This window comes from Anopheles bellator, chromosome 2 (assembly GCF_943735745.2).
Source record: "Anopheles bellator chromosome 2, idAnoBellAS_SP24_06.2, whole genome shotgun sequence".
Classification (NCBI taxonomy): Eukaryota; Metazoa; Arthropoda; class Insecta; order Diptera; family Culicidae; genus Anopheles; species Anopheles bellator.
In genome coordinates this window covers 46457694-46476058 of record NC_071286.1, presented here as the reverse complement: position 1 = coordinate 46476058, position 18365 = coordinate 46457694, and the positions used below count along the sequence as shown (strand labels likewise).

At 43.5% G+C, this 18365-nt stretch overlaps 5 protein-coding genes across 5 annotated transcripts; 2 read left to right on the top strand and 3 right to left on the bottom strand.

Annotated features, from left to right (window-relative positions):
- Positions 1–3741: 3741 nt before the first annotated feature.
- On the bottom strand, positions 3742–4868 carry LOC131210859 (putative peptidyl-tRNA hydrolase PTRHD1). Its single transcript, XM_058204165.1, has 2 exons — positions 4655–4868; positions 3742–3943 (listed from the first exon to the last, which is right to left on the bottom strand). The coding sequence occupies exons 1-2, from the start codon at positions 4835–4837 to the stop codon at positions 3773–3775; spliced, it is 354 nt and encodes a 117-aa protein (XP_058060148.1). The 5' UTR covers positions 4838–4868; the 3' UTR covers positions 3742–3772.
- Positions 4869–5069: 201 nt separating this feature from the next.
- LOC131209744 (mortality factor 4-like protein 1) lies at positions 5070–6633 on the bottom strand. Its single transcript, XM_058202876.1, has 3 exons — positions 6523–6633; positions 6341–6458; positions 5070–6277 (listed from the first exon to the last, which is right to left on the bottom strand). Exons 1-3 carry the CDS (start codon positions 6548–6550, stop codon positions 5191–5193), a joined length of 1233 nt encoding a protein of 410 aa, XP_058058859.1. The 5' UTR covers positions 6551–6633; the 3' UTR covers positions 5070–5190.
- Positions 6634–7612: 979 nt separating this feature from the next.
- Positions 7613–12543, top strand: LOC131206924 (centrosome-associated zinc finger protein CP190). Its single transcript, XM_058199524.1, has 3 exons — positions 7613–7645; positions 8122–10516; positions 10587–12543. The coding sequence occupies exons 2-3, from the start codon at positions 8161–8163 to the stop codon at positions 11840–11842; spliced, it is 3612 nt and encodes a 1203-aa protein (XP_058055507.1). The 5' UTR covers positions 7613–7645; positions 8122–8160; the 3' UTR covers positions 11843–12543.
- A 440-nt stretch (positions 12544–12983) lies between these two features.
- Positions 12984–15556, bottom strand: LOC131207618 (uncharacterized). Its single transcript, XM_058200239.1, has 3 exons — positions 15113–15556; positions 13896–14630; positions 12984–13067 (listed from the first exon to the last, which is right to left on the bottom strand). Exons 1-3 carry the CDS (start codon positions 15527–15529, stop codon positions 12984–12986), a joined length of 1236 nt encoding a protein of 411 aa, XP_058056222.1. The 5' UTR covers positions 15530–15556.
- Positions 15557–16599: 1043 nt separating this feature from the next.
- Positions 16600–18128, top strand: LOC131210040 (aurora kinase C). Its single transcript, XM_058203228.1, has 2 exons — positions 16600–17302; positions 17374–18128. Exons 1-2 carry the CDS (start codon positions 16805–16807, stop codon positions 18049–18051), a joined length of 1176 nt encoding a protein of 391 aa, XP_058059211.1. The 5' UTR covers positions 16600–16804; the 3' UTR covers positions 18052–18128.
- The last annotated feature ends 237 nt before the right edge of the window (positions 18129–18365 follow it).

The following is an 18365-nucleotide window of genomic DNA, read 5'->3' as shown; positions in this document are numbered from 1 at the left end:
AAAGGCGAACTGAAAAACGTCGAAAAACTGTCCACGGTAGTGGCGCACGGTGCGCGGACACTTCCGAGCAAAAATCGTGCGCACGCACTCTCGCACCTATACTCGCGCAGCGCTCTCGGCTCGTCATCGCGAGCACGAACTTCGTGAGCACGAACGAGTCCTCCCCGTGCGCACAGGTGGTGCAAGAAGACGAAACCCCAGCACTTTCGCTTGTTCGGCTTTCTACCCCACACGCAAATTGTGCACACATTCGCGCACAAGCCATGCGCAAGTCCAACCTTCCCTCACTACCGGCAGAGCACATCCCCACTACGAGCCCGACGTTCGGCGTACGGCCTGCTCCCGTAGGTCCCCACCACCGGGCGCCATGAGGAACTGTTTCCACCACTCTGTGTTCTACCTCCTGGAGGGGAAATTCTGATGTAGCCGTTCCGATGACGTGTCGTCAGGATTCGAGCGTCCGGCTAAATTTAGTGTGGCCATCCGGAACGCCGTGGACTCCTCTCTGACGTCACCGATCGTGGGTCCGGCTTCCGCTGTGATGCGTTGCGCTTGTACCGAGACCGCGAGGACAAAATCATCTGAATTCTATGAATCATCCCCGGACCTGTTGAGCCGTGATTTTGGCCCGTCTTTTACTAGGCAAAATTTGAGAAACAACACATCAATTGCGGCTTCCTGTGGTCCCATCGATTCGTACTGGTTGCACCTTTATTGCCGAGCTGCTATTTATTTTAATTACATTCGTTTTGTGAATCTTTCGTTCCGTCCATCGAAGGTCGACGAAAAAAGCCCCAATACAGGTCCTTGAAGTACTAGAGACATCCTTTTCAATTTCCTTGTAAATAAATAACTACCAGAGAAACAACTAAGAAGACTGCCTGCCTGATACTTTGTCGCGTCGATTATGTAAAAACACAATGTAAACAAATCAGTAATTCAACTGCACTACTGCGTAATTCGATACCCCAACATTTACACATGTCGTACCTCCGGCAGGGACCAGGGACCTTATGTCACTCGAGCTGTCAAGACGATTGAATGGGCCAACAACTGCACAGCGTGAGTCAGAGCACGGTACAGGAGACTCCGCGGCCACGGCGAAACTACTACGTGCTCATAAATGACCGCCATTCCGGGTCATCGAGTCACAGAAAGCGAGTACAGCAAACCGGACGCAGCGAGTAAACTATGACCATATTAGGGAAAAAAGTAAATCCATTCTGGTATTTTTTTCTCTTCGCTGCATCATGTTTTTCAGACATTTTTCTTCGCCCGTTCACATCGTTCCATCCACGGCAGTTTATTAATTACAGCATTACAGCACGGCCGCTACCGATGGGACCGAAAGCGGCGAGAACCAATCCACCATGGGCTGAGGTTTGAAATCTCCCTGTTTTCCGCGTCGAAAGGTCGACGCGAAAAGTCGGTGCTGTAGGACACCCTGTGCTCGATAAAACATCCCAGCCAAGCTACGAATCAACGAGACGGCCCAGTTTCAAAGCTCCATATGGTTTTACGAAACATCGTTGGTGAATTATGAAACTAAGGAATCGAGCCAAGGCACAATCATTAGATCCGGCACTAAGCGAAAACAGTCAACGCGCCAAACCGCCGATTGCTCAGCCGATTTCTGGTTCGTTATAATTCACACATTATACGATGCTTTGGTACCGTATGAAGCTAATAAATACAGATGTCGATAGAATAATGCACAATAGAACTGCGATCATCATTCATTATACTTTATCTCTCGACAAATATTATTCCAATCGGCGATATTCTCCGTTGAAGCAGAACCTATTGTTCACAACGTGTTTATGTCTGGTTTTTTTTTTGGGTATGTAGTACATCTATCAGCTTTTGTTCATTTAGCCAAATTTTGCTTCTCCTCTAATATAAAATTGGCAAGGTCTTATTTTGTTCCTTAGACTAAAATAGAATTTCACAAACGCCAGGACCATCGCTTTGTTCTTGCGTGAATTCTTCGCAAAGCTTGGCGCCAGTGCATAGGATGACGCGCAGTAAAGACTCATCCGACCTCATAAGTATGATCCATTCAGATTCAGGTATGGGATTATTTGGTTCGTAAATCTCAAACTGTACGTGCATTTCGAAGAGCCATACTAAATCGTATGCGCCACTCGACCGAACAAAAAGCAGATTTACAGATCCTTGAGCCAAATAATCACAACCATTGACGGGCATTCCTTCCCAATGCAATAGAGCAAGTCTAATGTTCAAACGAACAAACAACACTCCTGTAACCTTTCCTATCTTTGGTTTAGTCGCATTTTCCAAAACCGTAAAAAAGTCATAGTGTTTTAGATACTTACACGTAACGAACATTTAACGCGGGTAAAGTGTCTTCCAATTTTGAAGTTTCAATATGTTTTTGGAGAAGCAGGAACCACAGTGTGAATAAACGTCTGGACTCTTGGAAGATTGATATGTGAATTAATGCGTTTTATGCAACTATTAGCAACATCTAAAGTCGATGACTACTCGATATCGCCACATGTTCGTTGTGTCTTCAGAAAGATGCGACTATTTTACCCAGCAACTGTTTAAGAAAACGAAACAACAAGAAACCCTTTTGTATAAGTTCTCAAGACTCCATTTTGTTATTTACACCAAGCGAGTGTCTAGAAAAATGATGTAATTGATACAAAAAATCTGCAAAACGTTGCTTGTGCAAAGAAAATCACTGATTTGATTAAGTACTCAATTGAAGATCACAGCGGAGCTCGCCTGCCAAACATGGAAAAAGCAGCTTCGAAAGGCGCAGTAGGGTTCAAAATGGTCTCGAATCATATATTTATAGGCCATTGCTTCAAAGAGCACAGGGTTCACCCAGTTGCACCGCCTTAACTCCATCGATCCGGTAGCACAAAGCGAGCAGATATGATATATCTTCTCCAAACTGGAGCCACCTCACGGTCGCTATATTGTCACCAATGATAGAGGCTGGCGGGAAAACACTCTGACAAGGTCGACCTGTGCGCTCCACCATTGCCCATAAAGAACGTGTTTTTCGATGATCAAACTGGTCGTTATTAATTTTCGCTTCTTGCATCTGTCCGCCACGAAACCAGTTAATGCTGGGTGAGCTGTCGTGCACTTCACGACCGTAGGAACAATCGAATATCGCTCGATAGGATAGGGTTAATATTTTACGTTAATGGAGGATTATTTTTGTAAGACTAATACTACGCGTTACATAACGCAATTGCGGGTCAGATTTTAGAACGGAAATGTGATATTTTTAAAATCCTGGAACCCTGATTACAAATCTATGTGTACAGAAATATACATTAACAATTGCAGGCTTTCACTTTCGCCATGAACTCATTCTATTTCTCCACTTTATTGGTTTAGCTTAATTTTTTGTGAAAATTACCTTCATCAAAAAAATCAACCAATGTGATATAAACAACCACCTCCTTTGTATCGCAACACGTGGTTGTTTGAGTTTCACTTGCGATACCCAAAATACCTTAGCCTGCGCAAGCCGACTACATCCAAATAGACCGGCAACACCGTCTGATCGACCATCACCAAGGCGTCATGAGATTACTTTTTCCTCCTACACCTTCCTTTTAGACATAAAGCGACCACTGGTTGGCCTCAGGAATTCGTTCCATAAATAAAACCCCGATAAGCCAAGACAAACATAGAACAAAGAAAACAAAGATAAGCTCTGAGTAATCTGAATTTCCAGTTTATTTTTATTAAGCTTATTTTATTTAGCACATTTGTTGAATTTGTTTGTTCAACTAAGCAGTTTGAATTTTTTCACATATTTTTGAACGACTTCCTTCCTGTACGGTTTTACGGCGATGCAAGTTGGAATATTTTCAGGTTGTTCGATCCACACCTTATGCTTAATATCGCCCTGTTGCAATGCCTCGCCCAGGCCAAGAAGTTTGGTCGCGTCCGGTGCCTAATTTGTGAAAATACCAAAAGTCGTCATTCAGAACTACGTGGGATTATAGTTTGTGTGTAATAAACAAGCTTCATCTACCGATTTGAAGCAACGCATCCCTTGTGCAGTGGTTGGTGGCCGGTCGCCCCATCGAGTTTCCCAAAATAACCGTGGGACAAAACGAGCCGTTTTCTCTCGAAATTCAACATGAAAAGTGCCAGGTTCCTTACTCTTGCGCACTACGAACATCAACCGAGCGTAGGTGTTAGAAATGCTCTTAAAAGATCCAAAAATAACTCAAGACCTATGGTACACCGCGCAAGGCTACCACAATTGCAAATATTTACCATCCTGCGAACTATCCTTAATGAAAAGTTAGCCATTCGAAATAGCAGGTATCCACATTGATGCGTATTTCCATTCAACGTGTTAAAAACAATCGTCCAAAAATCATGCATTCGGACTGCATAATGCAAAAACCCTAAAAATACAATGTTACATCATTTGAGTTTGATCTATCTTTGCTCATATGGTTACTTACTTTTCACGTTTCATTTAGAATAACATAACAAAGCTCATTTTCATGTTTTTAATTAAGATCACAAAGGTTTTAAGAAAACGAGTCTCGCTAACTGGCAAGATGGCAATGAAACACTTTGTTTAAACACTGTTCGCTGACCAACCATTTCATTTTCATAATACAAATTGCTCTTAGTTACCCAAGCTTACCTCAAGGACCACTTTGTGCATATTATCCAAATCATTAAAATATTCCGAATATTCCGAATCGGAACCGTACAAATGAAAAGTACAAGCCACTGCGTGGCAACACTGTGCAATAAGGGCTCCCTTAGGCCAAGTTTTGGCAATTTCTCCGTTTACAATAATATACATATACAGTTTAGCAGCCATTTAGAAAATAAATAGCTAGTTAGTTTAGTTCCAATAACTCTGAAAACTAGCCGGTGCTTCGAAGCCTACAACGTTTTTGACACATCAGATGTAAACAATTCGGATGTTTACATTCTGATGTGACAATTCCACAGTTGATTTTCGCCCTATTCTCGGTTCGAAATTTTATCACTTTTTAAATCCCAAGCAACAAAAAAGCTATTGAAATTCTTTTATATTTTATTTAGAGCATATTATTGAAACTTGTTTGTTGAGTGTAACCACATTCCACATTGCGCATATAACACAAAATAAGTGCCCAATATCCAAACAAGAGTGGTTTGTCGCTGCAATGCGTCACGAATGCGGCTGCTCTACTGAGCCTTACGGTGGTACTCGGGACTGGTATTAACATAATGCTGCATGTTGAATAAATTTCTGTTCTTCACCAAATACTTAAGGAAATCCTGCACGTGTGCGATTAATGACTGGATCGACTTTTCATCGAGCGAGGTGAAGGCAAGCATCGAACCAAGTTTTACAAAAAGCCTGAGCAAGTGGAACGAACCATAAATTTTGGCCATCGGTTCTCCGGGATGTTGTTGAATGATATCTGCGTACTGTGGGCGCTCGAATTTGTAGAGCAACTGGGAGCCCAGCATAACGTTGAAATATTCAACAATACCATTTCCGATATCAGTAACGGCCGTTTCCTTTGTGGCCGTGGTCATCTTGCTCTGCTTTTTGTACTGAACATAATTATCAACAATTTCCTGCACAGTCACCTTCGCCGGTAGCTCAACAAGCTTGTTTTGCCGCGATATCGCATCCCAATCGTCCACCAACCATGGCTTAAGCTCATCGGGGATTTTAATTTTCACCTCTACTTTCGACATAAATTGGTCCTCCGATTCAACATTCGAGGAGTTGGTGTCGCTGCGGCCACGTTTCTTCAATCTAGCGCTGTTCAACTCACTACCCGATTCGTCTTTTGCTTTCGCTTCGTTGGATTCCTTGCACTCGCTTGATTTAACTTCTTTAACAGTCGAAGATGCCACCATCGCAGCAGAGGCGGATGACGTCGAAGACGTTGATGAGCAGGACGAAGATGCGCTCGGAGCTGCACCTACTTTCAGAGAAGATCTATTGCGTCCGGTAACCGGTGTGGAGCTACCGCTCGGAGTAGTTACAGTCGATGATAGCGTTGGCGCTGAACTACAAGCCACAGACACAGGAGTAGATTCTTTTTCCTTGGTCACCTCCTTGGAAGGGGTTGAAGCGCGCGAATCGTTATCCTTGCTCTGAGTGCTAGTTCCGATTAGAATGTCCGATTTTTTCGCCTTTGCACTATTTTTCTTATTTTTTACTAGCGGGGAGTGAAGTTTCGAAACTTCGCGTTGCCGCTGACAGTTTGCCTCGTTATACTTTAGAACACGGTTTTCAGGAACCCATTCGTCCCAACTGGAAGAAAAATTACATTATCATCTGAAGTTTGGCAAGTGCGCGTTGCGATCATGTACGTACTTTTTATTCCAGCCTGCGTAATGTATAAAATATTTCACCTGTTTGTCCTTCATGATTGCGCTTTTCAACATCTTCGCCTCGTAGATAATTGGTCCATGAAAACAAAGCACTTTTTCGCCTAAATCGGGTACAAATGTTTTAAAAGCGTCGTTCATCGTTTCCTGTCGTTGCCCTACACGTACCTTCGGTGAATTTCAATTTGGGAGGCATTTTTTCTTCGTCGGAGTTAGTTAATTTATCCAGTTGTGAAATTTTTATGCGATTATTTTAACTCGGCAAAGCAAAGTTTGGCAGCAAACTTGATTGGTCTTGGCGTGACGTTTTAAAATAAACACAATCGCTTCTTCGCTTTGTTTATGACGCGCAAAACTTTGCCCAGCATTGCGATCGCGTGGATGACAACTTTAACCAGGGTCTATGGAAGCATATAAAATATTGCTTTAAAACAGCTTGTTCCAACATTTCGTGATTTCAAAATCACTCTATAAATTAAATTGCATTAACGTTAATTAACATTAATCGGCATTAACGTTCATCTGAAATTAATCGTCAAATCAGAGCTTTCTATACCAATCTCGATTCGACGACAGATTCGAGCGATATCTACACACCTTGTGCACAGCCTCGACAATCACACTACCGAAAAAGCCAAGGAGAAGCAACCCCTCGGAAAATGTAAAACTATCATTAACCGGTTAGTTCGTTTTTTTGAACGTCCCCAAGAACCAAAGCTGTAAAGCGTTTATTTTCTTGTGGCTCAAACACGAAGAAGGTTCGGGCAAAAGTGCAAAAGTGTTTAATATTTTTCTTTGAAATTTACATGAAAATGCCAAAGAGCCTGAACGCTCTTTACAATGAAAATGCCTGAACGCAATGACCAACTCGAAAATCGATTTAGAAGAATAGAAATTAATTTAAAAAGCATCCAGGAAAACACCCAATGGTTTGAACGTCCTGATCAATGGTCTCTTGCAAAACGCAACTGTATCGAAATATTTAAGTTAGCAAACGAATATGGTCTTTGGTTGCTAAAGTCTGCTGTTTTGGAAGTTCTAAACGGCGAGAACGAGCGTCGGTCGAGGCGAGCGGCGGGGTCAAAATGAAGAAGCTTTTATTCCTGCGCATTCGAAGAGCTTTTTTCGGAAAGTGTGACGATGGAACACACGGAATGATGAGATGTGGAAGCGCTCGCACACGATACGTGGCCATTTTGGATTTCTACATAGGACTTTTGTGCGAGTTCTCGAAGCCAAGCACAAATTCGCGTTGCTACAGTGCGTTGGGTCAGTGAAAAGCGGTTTAAAAGTAAGCCAAAAGCGTGCAAAGTGTGCATTGATCGCAGTGCACTTTGTGATAGTACCAGTAGTTGACGAATCCATGTTTTGTTTTGTTCCTGCTTCGCTGCTGCCAAATGCGCATTCTGCGTTATGCAGTGGATCTGCTCGAAGAGGCCGACGCCAAACACACGCCGTTGAAACCCTCGTTTAAACCTGTTTTGCCAACCGATTCTCCAAATTCTCTATTGCAGTGTGTTCCTCTAGTAAATGACTAGTTCTGGATCATTGAGGAACTTCCTTCGCATTATTGCAAAAGGGTTTGCTTTCTTTTCTGCTCTCAATTAACGTTGCTTTGGTCGCTGGCACGGTCGGCTTTGACAGAAGGAACGCGGGACCACAGCGCGAAACAAGCGAATGCAAACAAAACATACTCAACGCTCTCACAAAAACTGTGACTAACAAAAATCATCCCGCCACTATTTTACGTTTCGTCGTTCATTTTAGACCTGTCTGATGTAATTGAGAACTGCAAACAGAGCACCAATGAGCAAAATGACGCGGTACAGTGAGGCAAAGTCTGTGAAGGTGGACAACTGGGGAGTTTTCTTTCTGCAGAAGTTGCAGAACTTTTTCAACAAAACGGACCACTGCGACCTGACGCTTCAGTTCAACGACAACTCGCAGCTGAAAGTGCATCGGCTGGTGCTATCCGCTTGCACTGACTATTTCAACCACCTCGAGAATGTTTGTGAAATTTACGACGACGTACTCATAATGCCCATGGATTTGCAGGCTGACGTGATCGTGCCAATCGTTAACTTTATGTACACCGGCACGCTCGAATTTCAGTACACTATGTATGAGCGGCTTCTTAAAACGGCCACGGATATGAACATGACCGTTTTGCTAAAGTTGCTCGAAGCACATCGCCAAACGTCTCGCATAGCCAAGCAACCGGTACTACTGAACAAGCAGGCGCCTCGTCCAGGCGGGACTCGGACCGTTGCCCCGAATGCCTATCAAACTGCCGCGCAGCGCAATGCACCGATTGCAAGGGGCAATGCCGGAGTAAAGCCACGGCAGCCGCTGATGCGTCATCAGATTGGCCCTGTTTCTGGGACATACGGTGCAGGCAAGGGACTGCAGGACACTTCGACGATCGTGTCAAAGTATAGTCACACCAAGGATGCGAAGCCAGGACCCTCGCGATTCGACGATACGGACCTTTCGGAAGGTTTCGAAGGATCGTTCGATGCGATTTCTTATGAGAGCAAACCGCTGCTAACCGCGGATCAGGTGAAGAAGGAGGAAGAAACATCGCCATTCGAAAAGTTGCGCAAGGGTTACACGAACACGAATGTAGTCAAGCGCTCCTCCGGTGGTTCAGTAACATCTCCGCCGGCCAAAAAACCCAACCTGGATGAGGTCAAGGAATTCACCGAGGCTGCCCGCATGCGCAGCCAATTAAACACGGATGACGATGATTCGGCTGATTACGTCGATGATGATACACACTTTAACGACGACGATGATGAAGATTATCAGCCACCGTCTTCGGTGAAGGCGGCACTGGCCAAGTCGCAGGCGGCTGCCAAACAAATCGTAATCAAGCAGGAGACGAAATCGCCAGCCGGTGGCGGCGTGGTTAAGCAGATTACAGTGAAGGATGACTCTGGCAACGTTGACCATGCGAAAATCATCTCGGAGGTTCTTAAGAAATATCCACATCTGGTGAAGAAGAATAAAAACATTAAACTCAAAATCATGCAAAAAACAACGCCAACCGCTGCCGCAGCTGGTCACTCGGCGGCCGCATCGGGCGGCCCGTCAACTAGCAAGATGGAAATTCGCACTGCCACTCCCCTGAAGCAGGATATGTCGATGGTTCGTAAAGCTACGGCCACCCTCCGTAGTGAACAGCTACAGCAGAAACCCACAACATCGGCAAGCGGTACCGGTGTTACAAAACCACCTCCGAAAACAATCGACGCGAAAACCATGCATGCGCTGATAGCCAAGGGAGCGGAAAACATGACCGGCCCTTGGCTTTGTCTGCGATGCGGTGTAAACGGGCGCCCGATAAGCATTCCCAGCTACAAGGCGTTCCGAAACCATCTGATCTCGAAGCACAAAGAGCGCATCGATTCCCGCATCTGCGAGCACTGCGGATGGAGAGCAGAGCAGCGCCACCCGAACCTGGTTTATCACTGGTTCACCGAGCATAATATTAAACCCTCGATAAAGTTCCCCGTGTGCGAGGAGTGTGGTCACGTGGCTATGAATCCCAGCACATTGCAGCAGCACGTCGAGGAAACGCATCAGCAGCAAGATCGACAACACTGCATCTACTGCAACAAGGTGTTCGAGAAGGAGTTAGAGTTGTACAATCACATGAAGGAACAGCATCGAGAACGTGCTCGTAACGATGGTGTGCTTGATTTTAGCGATGACGATGAGTTCCAAGAAGCAGAAGAAATACCACAGGCGAAACCATCGGATTCGAAGATAAAAATCCTCTCCAATATCACTCTACCGACGATCAATCTACCGCAATCGTCGCTGAATGCTGGAAAGACGCCGACGACGGTGCAACAAATTGCACTCGAGCCATCGTCAGAAGCAGAAGCCCTGAGTAACGTCGCATCAGGTATTGCCACCAGCCTGCGCCTCGTTGGCGATAGCGGTGTGGTGATCGATGATCCAAACTATCAGAATGAATTCATCGAAGCCGAGCTTGCAAGCGTGCACGGTGAGCATGCTGCCAATATTGGCGATGGCAGTGGCACCGGAAGTGGAAACATCATTACGAAGCTTCTATCAGAAGATGGAACCGAGCTGCAGTTGACACAATCTCAAAGAGAGGAAATCATTTCGCAGCTTCAAATGAACTCTGCCAGTGGTAAGCAAAACAGGGCTTTGTGCTTATTGGACATGATGCAATTTTTTATATTTTTGTCTTTTCCACGCAGTGGTAATGATGAACGCCGATGGTTCGACGCTGCAGTTAAACGACGGTATGCAAATCGTCAATAGCACCGCAGTAGAAAACCAGAACATTATGCTAGTGTACAGTAGTAGCGAAGCCGGTGTCACGGAAACAGCTGAAAATCACAAGACCGACGTGGTCGCTTCGGAAGATGATGCCTCTCAAACCTCCGCAGCACTATCAGACAAAGCGGCATCGACGGGCAAGCCGCCTGGAGAGGCTGACGAAGGTGATGAGAGCCAAGAATCGCTTAAAACCGACGTGACTGAAAAGGAGGGAGAAGGCGAACTAGGAGACGACGAGCATGGTTTGGCGACCGATGTAGAAATGTCCGCTGATACGGTGTCGGAAATGAATGAAGCACTACAACACACAACAACGGATGAAGCCATGGAAACCGACGGTGATTCGAAAACAGCCGACTCGGAGGTGAATAAATTGGAAGATACTGAGGAGCGTCATAGATCAGATAAGTTGAAGCTGATTTCCGAACTGGAGGGCGATTGGTCGGAGGACACCGAAGAACCAACGCCGGTATCAGCAGGTTCAGCATCAGCCACGGCTTCGAAGACGACTGCGGTAGTTGAGTCAACAGGGAAGTCAGTCAAAAAAGATGTTGGCAGCGAGAAGAAAGTCACACCCTCCGTAAAGGAAACAAAAAAGCCATCCAACCAAGCCGACAAAAAGAAGGAAGAAGTAAGCAAAGAAAGCTCGGTCAAAGTTTCTGACGATAAATTGTCAGGTAAAGAAATTGACAAGCTGCTGGATGAGTGGAACAATGAATCATCGAAAATGGAAGACTCCGATATCGAAGCCGATCTAGAAAAGAAAATTGAAAAAGCAACGGGGTTGTCCCCGGATGACGATGCGGAGCCGGCGAGCAAAGCGACTGTTAAGGCAGAAAATGTGGACGACGCTGACATGGATTCGAAGGATGTAAAAAAGGAGGTAGAGCAAGCGGACGAAAGTGAAGCGGATCCGAAAGTGGATAATGCTTCGACAAAGGCCGACGCACGCACGACGACGACGGCCGACGATGCATCGAAGACAAAGAAAAATGGAACTTCTATCAAGTCGTCACCGGAAGGGGGATCAAAAAAAGAAGAAACTTGTGAGCAGGATGTGGGCGAGGAGGAAGATCCCGAAGCGGTCGATGACGACGACAAAGAAAAGTCAGCCTCCAAGTCAAAGGACGTCAGCTCTTTACTTGGCGAATGGGATGAAGATGATGACCTGTAAAGAAAGGAAGGAATCATTACTGTAGATTAAAGGTAACATTAGGGGTTGGCATACTTTTATTTTGTACTTTCTGCTCAACGATAGGTGCGAATGGGCAATATCGTTGGGCCACCTCATAGGTTTTTTTTGGTAGGAGCTTTTTTAGTTTTTATGTATTCCGTGCAATGCTCCATTTACTTGGATTTTAAAGCATTCTCGGTTTTTGAGCGGAGCTTTCATATTGACTTGTCCGTATGACACTTGGTCATTTCCAAGTCGAAAGCTTCGCTCTGTTCAATCCTACAACTTTTTTGATTTTTTTTTCATGTTTTGTGTTTTGGAAGCATAACGATGATCTTTTATAGTATAACGGTTTATTAGTTACAAGATTCAAATAGAGCTAGGTTGCAATATTCATTTGAATGCTATTAACATATTAACATACAATTAAAAAGTAAATCAACTTATAAAGAATGAAAGTCGGAACTATAGTATTTGTAAGATCGGATAAGAGATGTAATAAAAAGTAAAACAAACAACATTACGAAACATCATTAATCACTGATGTAGTATCAAAAATAGTTGAATGTAGGATTCGTGGGAAAGGTTTTATTTTTTCTTGCTTCGTTAATCTCAAATGACAAGGATAATAAAGATGTCATTTGACGATTGTTTAACCGAAACCCATATACCAACCAACCAATTATTACAGTTTGCAATAAAATCCCACCTATTGTAGTACAAATGATAAACATCATGAAAACTTCTATGCTGTCCTTTTATTTCAGCAATAGTTTTGTTGCTAAGCGGCAGGCAACGCACAAATCGGTCAACGTGTAGCAATTTATGAAAGGTCGATCTCAGATGATATTTGTGTTTCACTTTGCATTCAATACACAACTCAATGCATTACACGTTTTGTAATACATGACAGTTTTTGTAATAAGAAAGTCTCATCCATTGTATCATACTACTTGATTTATTTAGCCAATCTTGATCTTTTTCTGAAACCTAGCTCATCAAAACGCCAACAAACCCCCAATACACACGTCGGAACATTCCGAGCAGCTCAAAAAACGTTAAATGTTGAAAACATTAGTTCTTGATATCCTATCCGGCACGAACCCTGAATTTGGAGCAGTCGGAAGTTTGTCCCGTGTCTCTAAAAAACTCCCTCGGAAAGTTGTCCGTGGCTAGAACTGGACACTTCGAACAGTCCGGACTGCTTTTTCCTATGATTGCCGATCTAAGAGTGTAGTGTATGGATAGAAAGGTAGACAGGGCGGAGTAGTGATGCTCGAGCCGTCCCTACGTTTTAAACAAGTTTTTAGGTTTTTGTTCTTAATTTCTACTTCTTTTTTATTACTCCCTAACTATGATGATCCTGTGCTATACTATGGTGGTTTTTATAGACATTATAGTTTATAGACATTATCGGGCAGAGCGGTCGAGCGAGCTGGCAATAGATGGAGAAGGAAAGCATCATTTCATATTATTTGTGAACGTAGTTTGGTGTAAGCTGTTGGTTAAGTCGGTTGAATTGCAAGTTTGTGAATTTGAGCAATTAGTGGAAATTGTCCTCGGGAAAGGTAAGTGCGAAATGCGGAAAATAGTTTTAAGAACAATTTGATGAAAAAGTCGTTATTCATGTTATCCGCAGAAAAGAATGGCGAACCATAACGGAATTTATGGATCTGACGAGTGCTGTGGACACAGGAACTGATGTTTAAAGTCATTGATGCTATGAAGATGGACCCACTGCTACGGAAACCCAAGCACGTAGCACGTGGACTTTTAAGATCGTTCCAAGAAGAAGGCAGCGTTGAATCGAGCGCTAGAAAACCAGCCGGCAAGTACGATTAAATGCGAATCCCTTCGACAGGCTATCGTTTTTGGCTCCTGCTGGAGAGGTTTTCGGAGCCTCGGATGTAACGGACGTCCCAACAAACAGGTAACTTGTTTGTAGCAATTGTTTTGTGTACTATAGGTAATTAACCAAAATAACGTGAATTTATATGATCTCTCCAACAGGTGAAGAAAAATAATCTTTAAATTTATTTCTTATTTCGTTTACACTACGTGGCGCTTGTCGTGGCACACTTTGAAGTTCGAACATTTCAGTGGAATTTGCATCTTTTCGCCAGGAGCCAGGACAAATTGTGTTGCCTTGAATTCTGTCCATACTTCCAGCGGGACAGTAATGACTCCTCGATTCATCGTCTCTGCGCAAAAAATTATTCAGGACAATACAGGCATTTATAATCTGTTTCGCTTTTGCCGGCTGTAATGCTATTGGGCTAGCGAAAACCTTAAACTTTGCTGCCAAAATTCCAAAAACATTTTCAATAACGATTCGCGCTCTGCACAGCCGATTATTATATGATAATTTTGATTTGTCTGTTGGATGTCCGGGATACGGCTTCATCAAATGCTTCGATAAAGCAAACGCTTTATCAGTCACCAGGACGTACGGTGTTGGACTGGATTGTCCTGGTAAAGGCTCGTCCTCAGGGAGACCGGCGGTATTTCTTTCGATGTTATGATGAATCGTCGTTTTTCTAAAAACACTGCCATCAGAAAATCGACCCTGGGCTCCCACGTTGGCATATATGATGTTGAAATTAGCGTCTGCTATAACCATCATAACTATGCTGAAACATTTCTTGTAGTTGTAGTATTCGCTGCGACTATGAACAGGTGCCAAAATTTTTACATGCTTTCCATCCAATGCTCCCAAACAATGCGGGAACTGGAATTTTCGCTCGAAGTCCGCAGCAACAGCTTTCCATTCGTGTTGAGATTTCGGTGTCTAGTTATTAAGAGAAAAAAAATGGTTGTTAGTTGATATAAATATATAATATTGTTTCAGAACATGCAAGCAACACACATAGGATCACAAACATTGATGGCATCAAAAAGAGGCACCGCCATGCCACCCACGGCACATGAAACACCTCGGCCAAATAATGGTTCGGACAGGGCAGTTTTGGAAAGCCTATTGAAGGTGATCGAAGAGGTTAAAGAGGGATAACAACGTCATATGGTCCGATATCCGATATCCTACGTCTCCATGGTGGCGAACGGCCAGACACTGAAATGCGGCAGTTGCAACTGAAGCTCATCCGTTTGATGGAGAAGTTTCTCGAAGGCGAGCTGTGTGATACGGAGCCCTCAGCCATCAGCAGTCCTCCATTATAAGAGTGAATAAAACCCTCTACACACTATACTAAAACCCTTAACACTAACATACAATGACTATGACACACATGAAGTAAAGAAAATTGGTACAACCTTTACAAACTGGCAGCATTCCATGTGTATGGCCGTGCAAACCTCAGGTACAATCCGGGAAATTATTTGCTTGGAAATTTTGAAAGTGTGCTGCAAGCTGGTGTAAGAGTTTCCCGTCGCCAGAAAATGTAGTACAACAATCAGCCGCATGTTCGCAGGAATAGTTTGGCGGAATGTTGTTTCTTTTGCGGCAATTTTGGCTCCAACCATTCCAAGAAGAACTTCAAAGTCCGTTGGGGTCATCCGAGTAAAATTGCGGAACCCCATTCCATCGTTCAGATACAGCTGGTCGATTAACCTTAATCCGTGTTGTGAAGCCTCTGCGAAGAGCTCTCGTGTCCAACAACGTCTTTTTACACGCTTAGCAGGCGAACACAGAGAGTATGCAGCAACCACAGCCGCACCAACTAAACACATTGTTCCCGATGTTGAGTAAGTATTATAATTAAAAAGAGCCATTGCATTGGCTATTCGCTGCAAATCTGCAAAAGGCAACAGAATGAAATGGTGAACTCCCAAACCGAAACACAAACAAACCAACTGTCTTTTCACTCACTGGAGCTCTCGGATATTTCGCACAGAAGCTGCTAGTATGGACGCCAGCACAGAAAAAACGGGCCTAGTTTTCTGATAATGTGTACGAGGCGTTAGGATCCTCGTATTACACGATAACGCTTTATCGTTGTTTGAACTCACACAAACTTGAATTAATGTATGAAATGGTGAGAATAGTGATAGAGAGATGTAACTTTATTCAAAAAAGCGCGTCTCTTAATTGCGCCTCGGTCAACTGTCACCTCCGGTCGCCCGGTGACATTACTGCTCTTTTACCTAGCGCGACCCGGCGAGAATTTTACCGCTATTCCCACACACATTCATCGTTACATGTAAATAAGCGAATGAAATGGAACTAATTTTGAGGCTACTGCTATGTATTGCCAGAATGAAAATGTCTTCGAAATTCTCTTTGGAACTTTGGAATTCTAAACTTCTGAAAGTATTCTTTCATCACACTAATTACCTTAAAATATGCCCTAAAAGAAACACATATGTAGTAACTACGAAGATTTGATTTTTTCACATCACAGAAGGATCAACCTTGAGACTCAAAGTCTCTATAATAATACAAAAAGAAGGATCAATTTCTTATCAATTTCAATTACATTACCTTTGCAGAACAATTCGAACGATCGTGTACAAGTATCCGAAGAAAGTTGGTTTTAAAGAATAATTTTTATCACTCTTTCGACTTCGACAGAACAATTGTTGAAACTTCCAATCGCTCATAACTTACTAGCTATTTAAGAAAAATATAACATAAATCCTCACTTTTTAGTTTTAGTACATCTTTTAAAACTTGACAATGTGAACTTTTCGGAAGATTTCGTATGAACCTCAATCCTCATAGTTTTTTCAACGGGGTGGCTTCGAAACGGGCGCTGTCAAAAAGTTCGTTGCCAATGATCGACAATTGAAAAGAGGAAGCTACAAACGGAAAGCAAGCGAAAATCGTTTTAATGCCTTAAGCGCGAAAAACCAATTCGGAATTATCGATTGGCACTATCGAACTGCTCAATTCGTGACAACGATAAAAGAAAGTACCCAGTAACTGCTTTGTTAGAGGTTAAGCTACCAAAATCCTCACTTTTTAGCTTGCTTCCAAGTGCCGTGATATTAGTGATTTTAGAGAATATGTCGAGTAATAAAGAGAATAGGAAATTCTTTTCTGGTTCCACCGTTGTAACTGCGCCAATGCCAAGCTCTGAGAATTCTGCCGGCACAGTTAACAGAAAAGAAACAACGAGCGCAAACATAAAAACAAGCACGGCCAAAGCTGTGGACACTCAAAACGGAGTCTTCAAAACGCCGCAACTACCTGTTTCGACCATACCGGCATTTGGGAGCAAATCTAATGCGGAGAAGAAGAATACAATTAAGACTGAAGAAAAACATCTCACCGCGAAGACACAAGCTGCTGGTAATGGTGCAGGAACGTCTTCGAAGCCCGAGCCAAAATCCAGCGTGGACAATAGTGTAAAACCGCAACAAAAAGCTGCCAAAAAAGTTTGGACGCTAAGCAACTTCGATATTGGCCGCCCGCTGGGAAAAGGAAAGTTTGGCAACGTGTATCTGGCGCGTGAGAAAGAAACAAAATTTGTAATTGCGCTCAAAGTACTTTTCAAGAAACAGGTGAGAAACTATTGCAAGAGGAAAAGATGGCCTCTAAACCCGCAATTCTTTTTGTCACGAAAATGTTGCAGGTTCACGCACAGGGCATCGAGCATCAGGTGCGAAGAGAGATTGAGATTCAGTCACACTTGCGCCATCCCAACATTCTTCGGATGTATGGCTACTTTCACGATGAAACACGCATCTACCTCATCCTAGAGTACGCTCCCGGTGGCACACTATTCAAGGAGCAACAAATGCAACCCGGCAAAAAGTTTCCGGAGAAACGGTGTGCCTACTACATCAATTCAATGGTGTCTGCTTTGATTTACTTGCACGAGCGAAACGTCATCCACCGAGACATCAAGCCAGAGAATTTGCTGTTAGGGCATGGCGGAGAGCTCAAGATAGCCGACTTTGGCTGGTCCGTTCATGAGCCGACTTCGTCGCGGACCACGCTATGTGGCACACTTGATTACCTGTCGCCGGAAATGGTGCAGGGACAGCCACACACCAAAACCGTAGATCTGTGGAGCTTGGGTGTACTGGCTTACGAACTAGTCTGCGGAAAGGCACCGTTCCTTGCTAACAGTTATGAGGAAACGTATCGTAAAATCATGAAAGTGCAGTACACCGTAACACCGGACGTATCCAAACCCGCCGCTCATTTGATTTCGCGTTTGCTTGTTCGCGAGCCGGATAACCGTATGCCGTTGGAGAACATTGCTATTCATCCATGGATTATGTTGCACGTCGATAAGAAGAAGTAATTTTTGGTATGATTTATACTTGGCCTTTTTAAAAATTGCATAATTTTTTTGTTACGTGTATTAGGATTATGATTGTATCGAACGAATAAGTTTTTTATCTTAAACAAACGAATAAAATTCTAAGAATATTCATCGCAACACTCATTTCCACTTTTGAATGACAAGAATTCCATCGGCTGGCAGTTCAGAATGGAATTCAATGAGGAATTTGATTTCTTTCATTCCCCCTGATTATTACAATTTTAAAGTGTTCAGGGTTACATGGCGTCTTTACTTCAAAACATGCGCTTACAAAAGAACTTGATGAAGTTCAA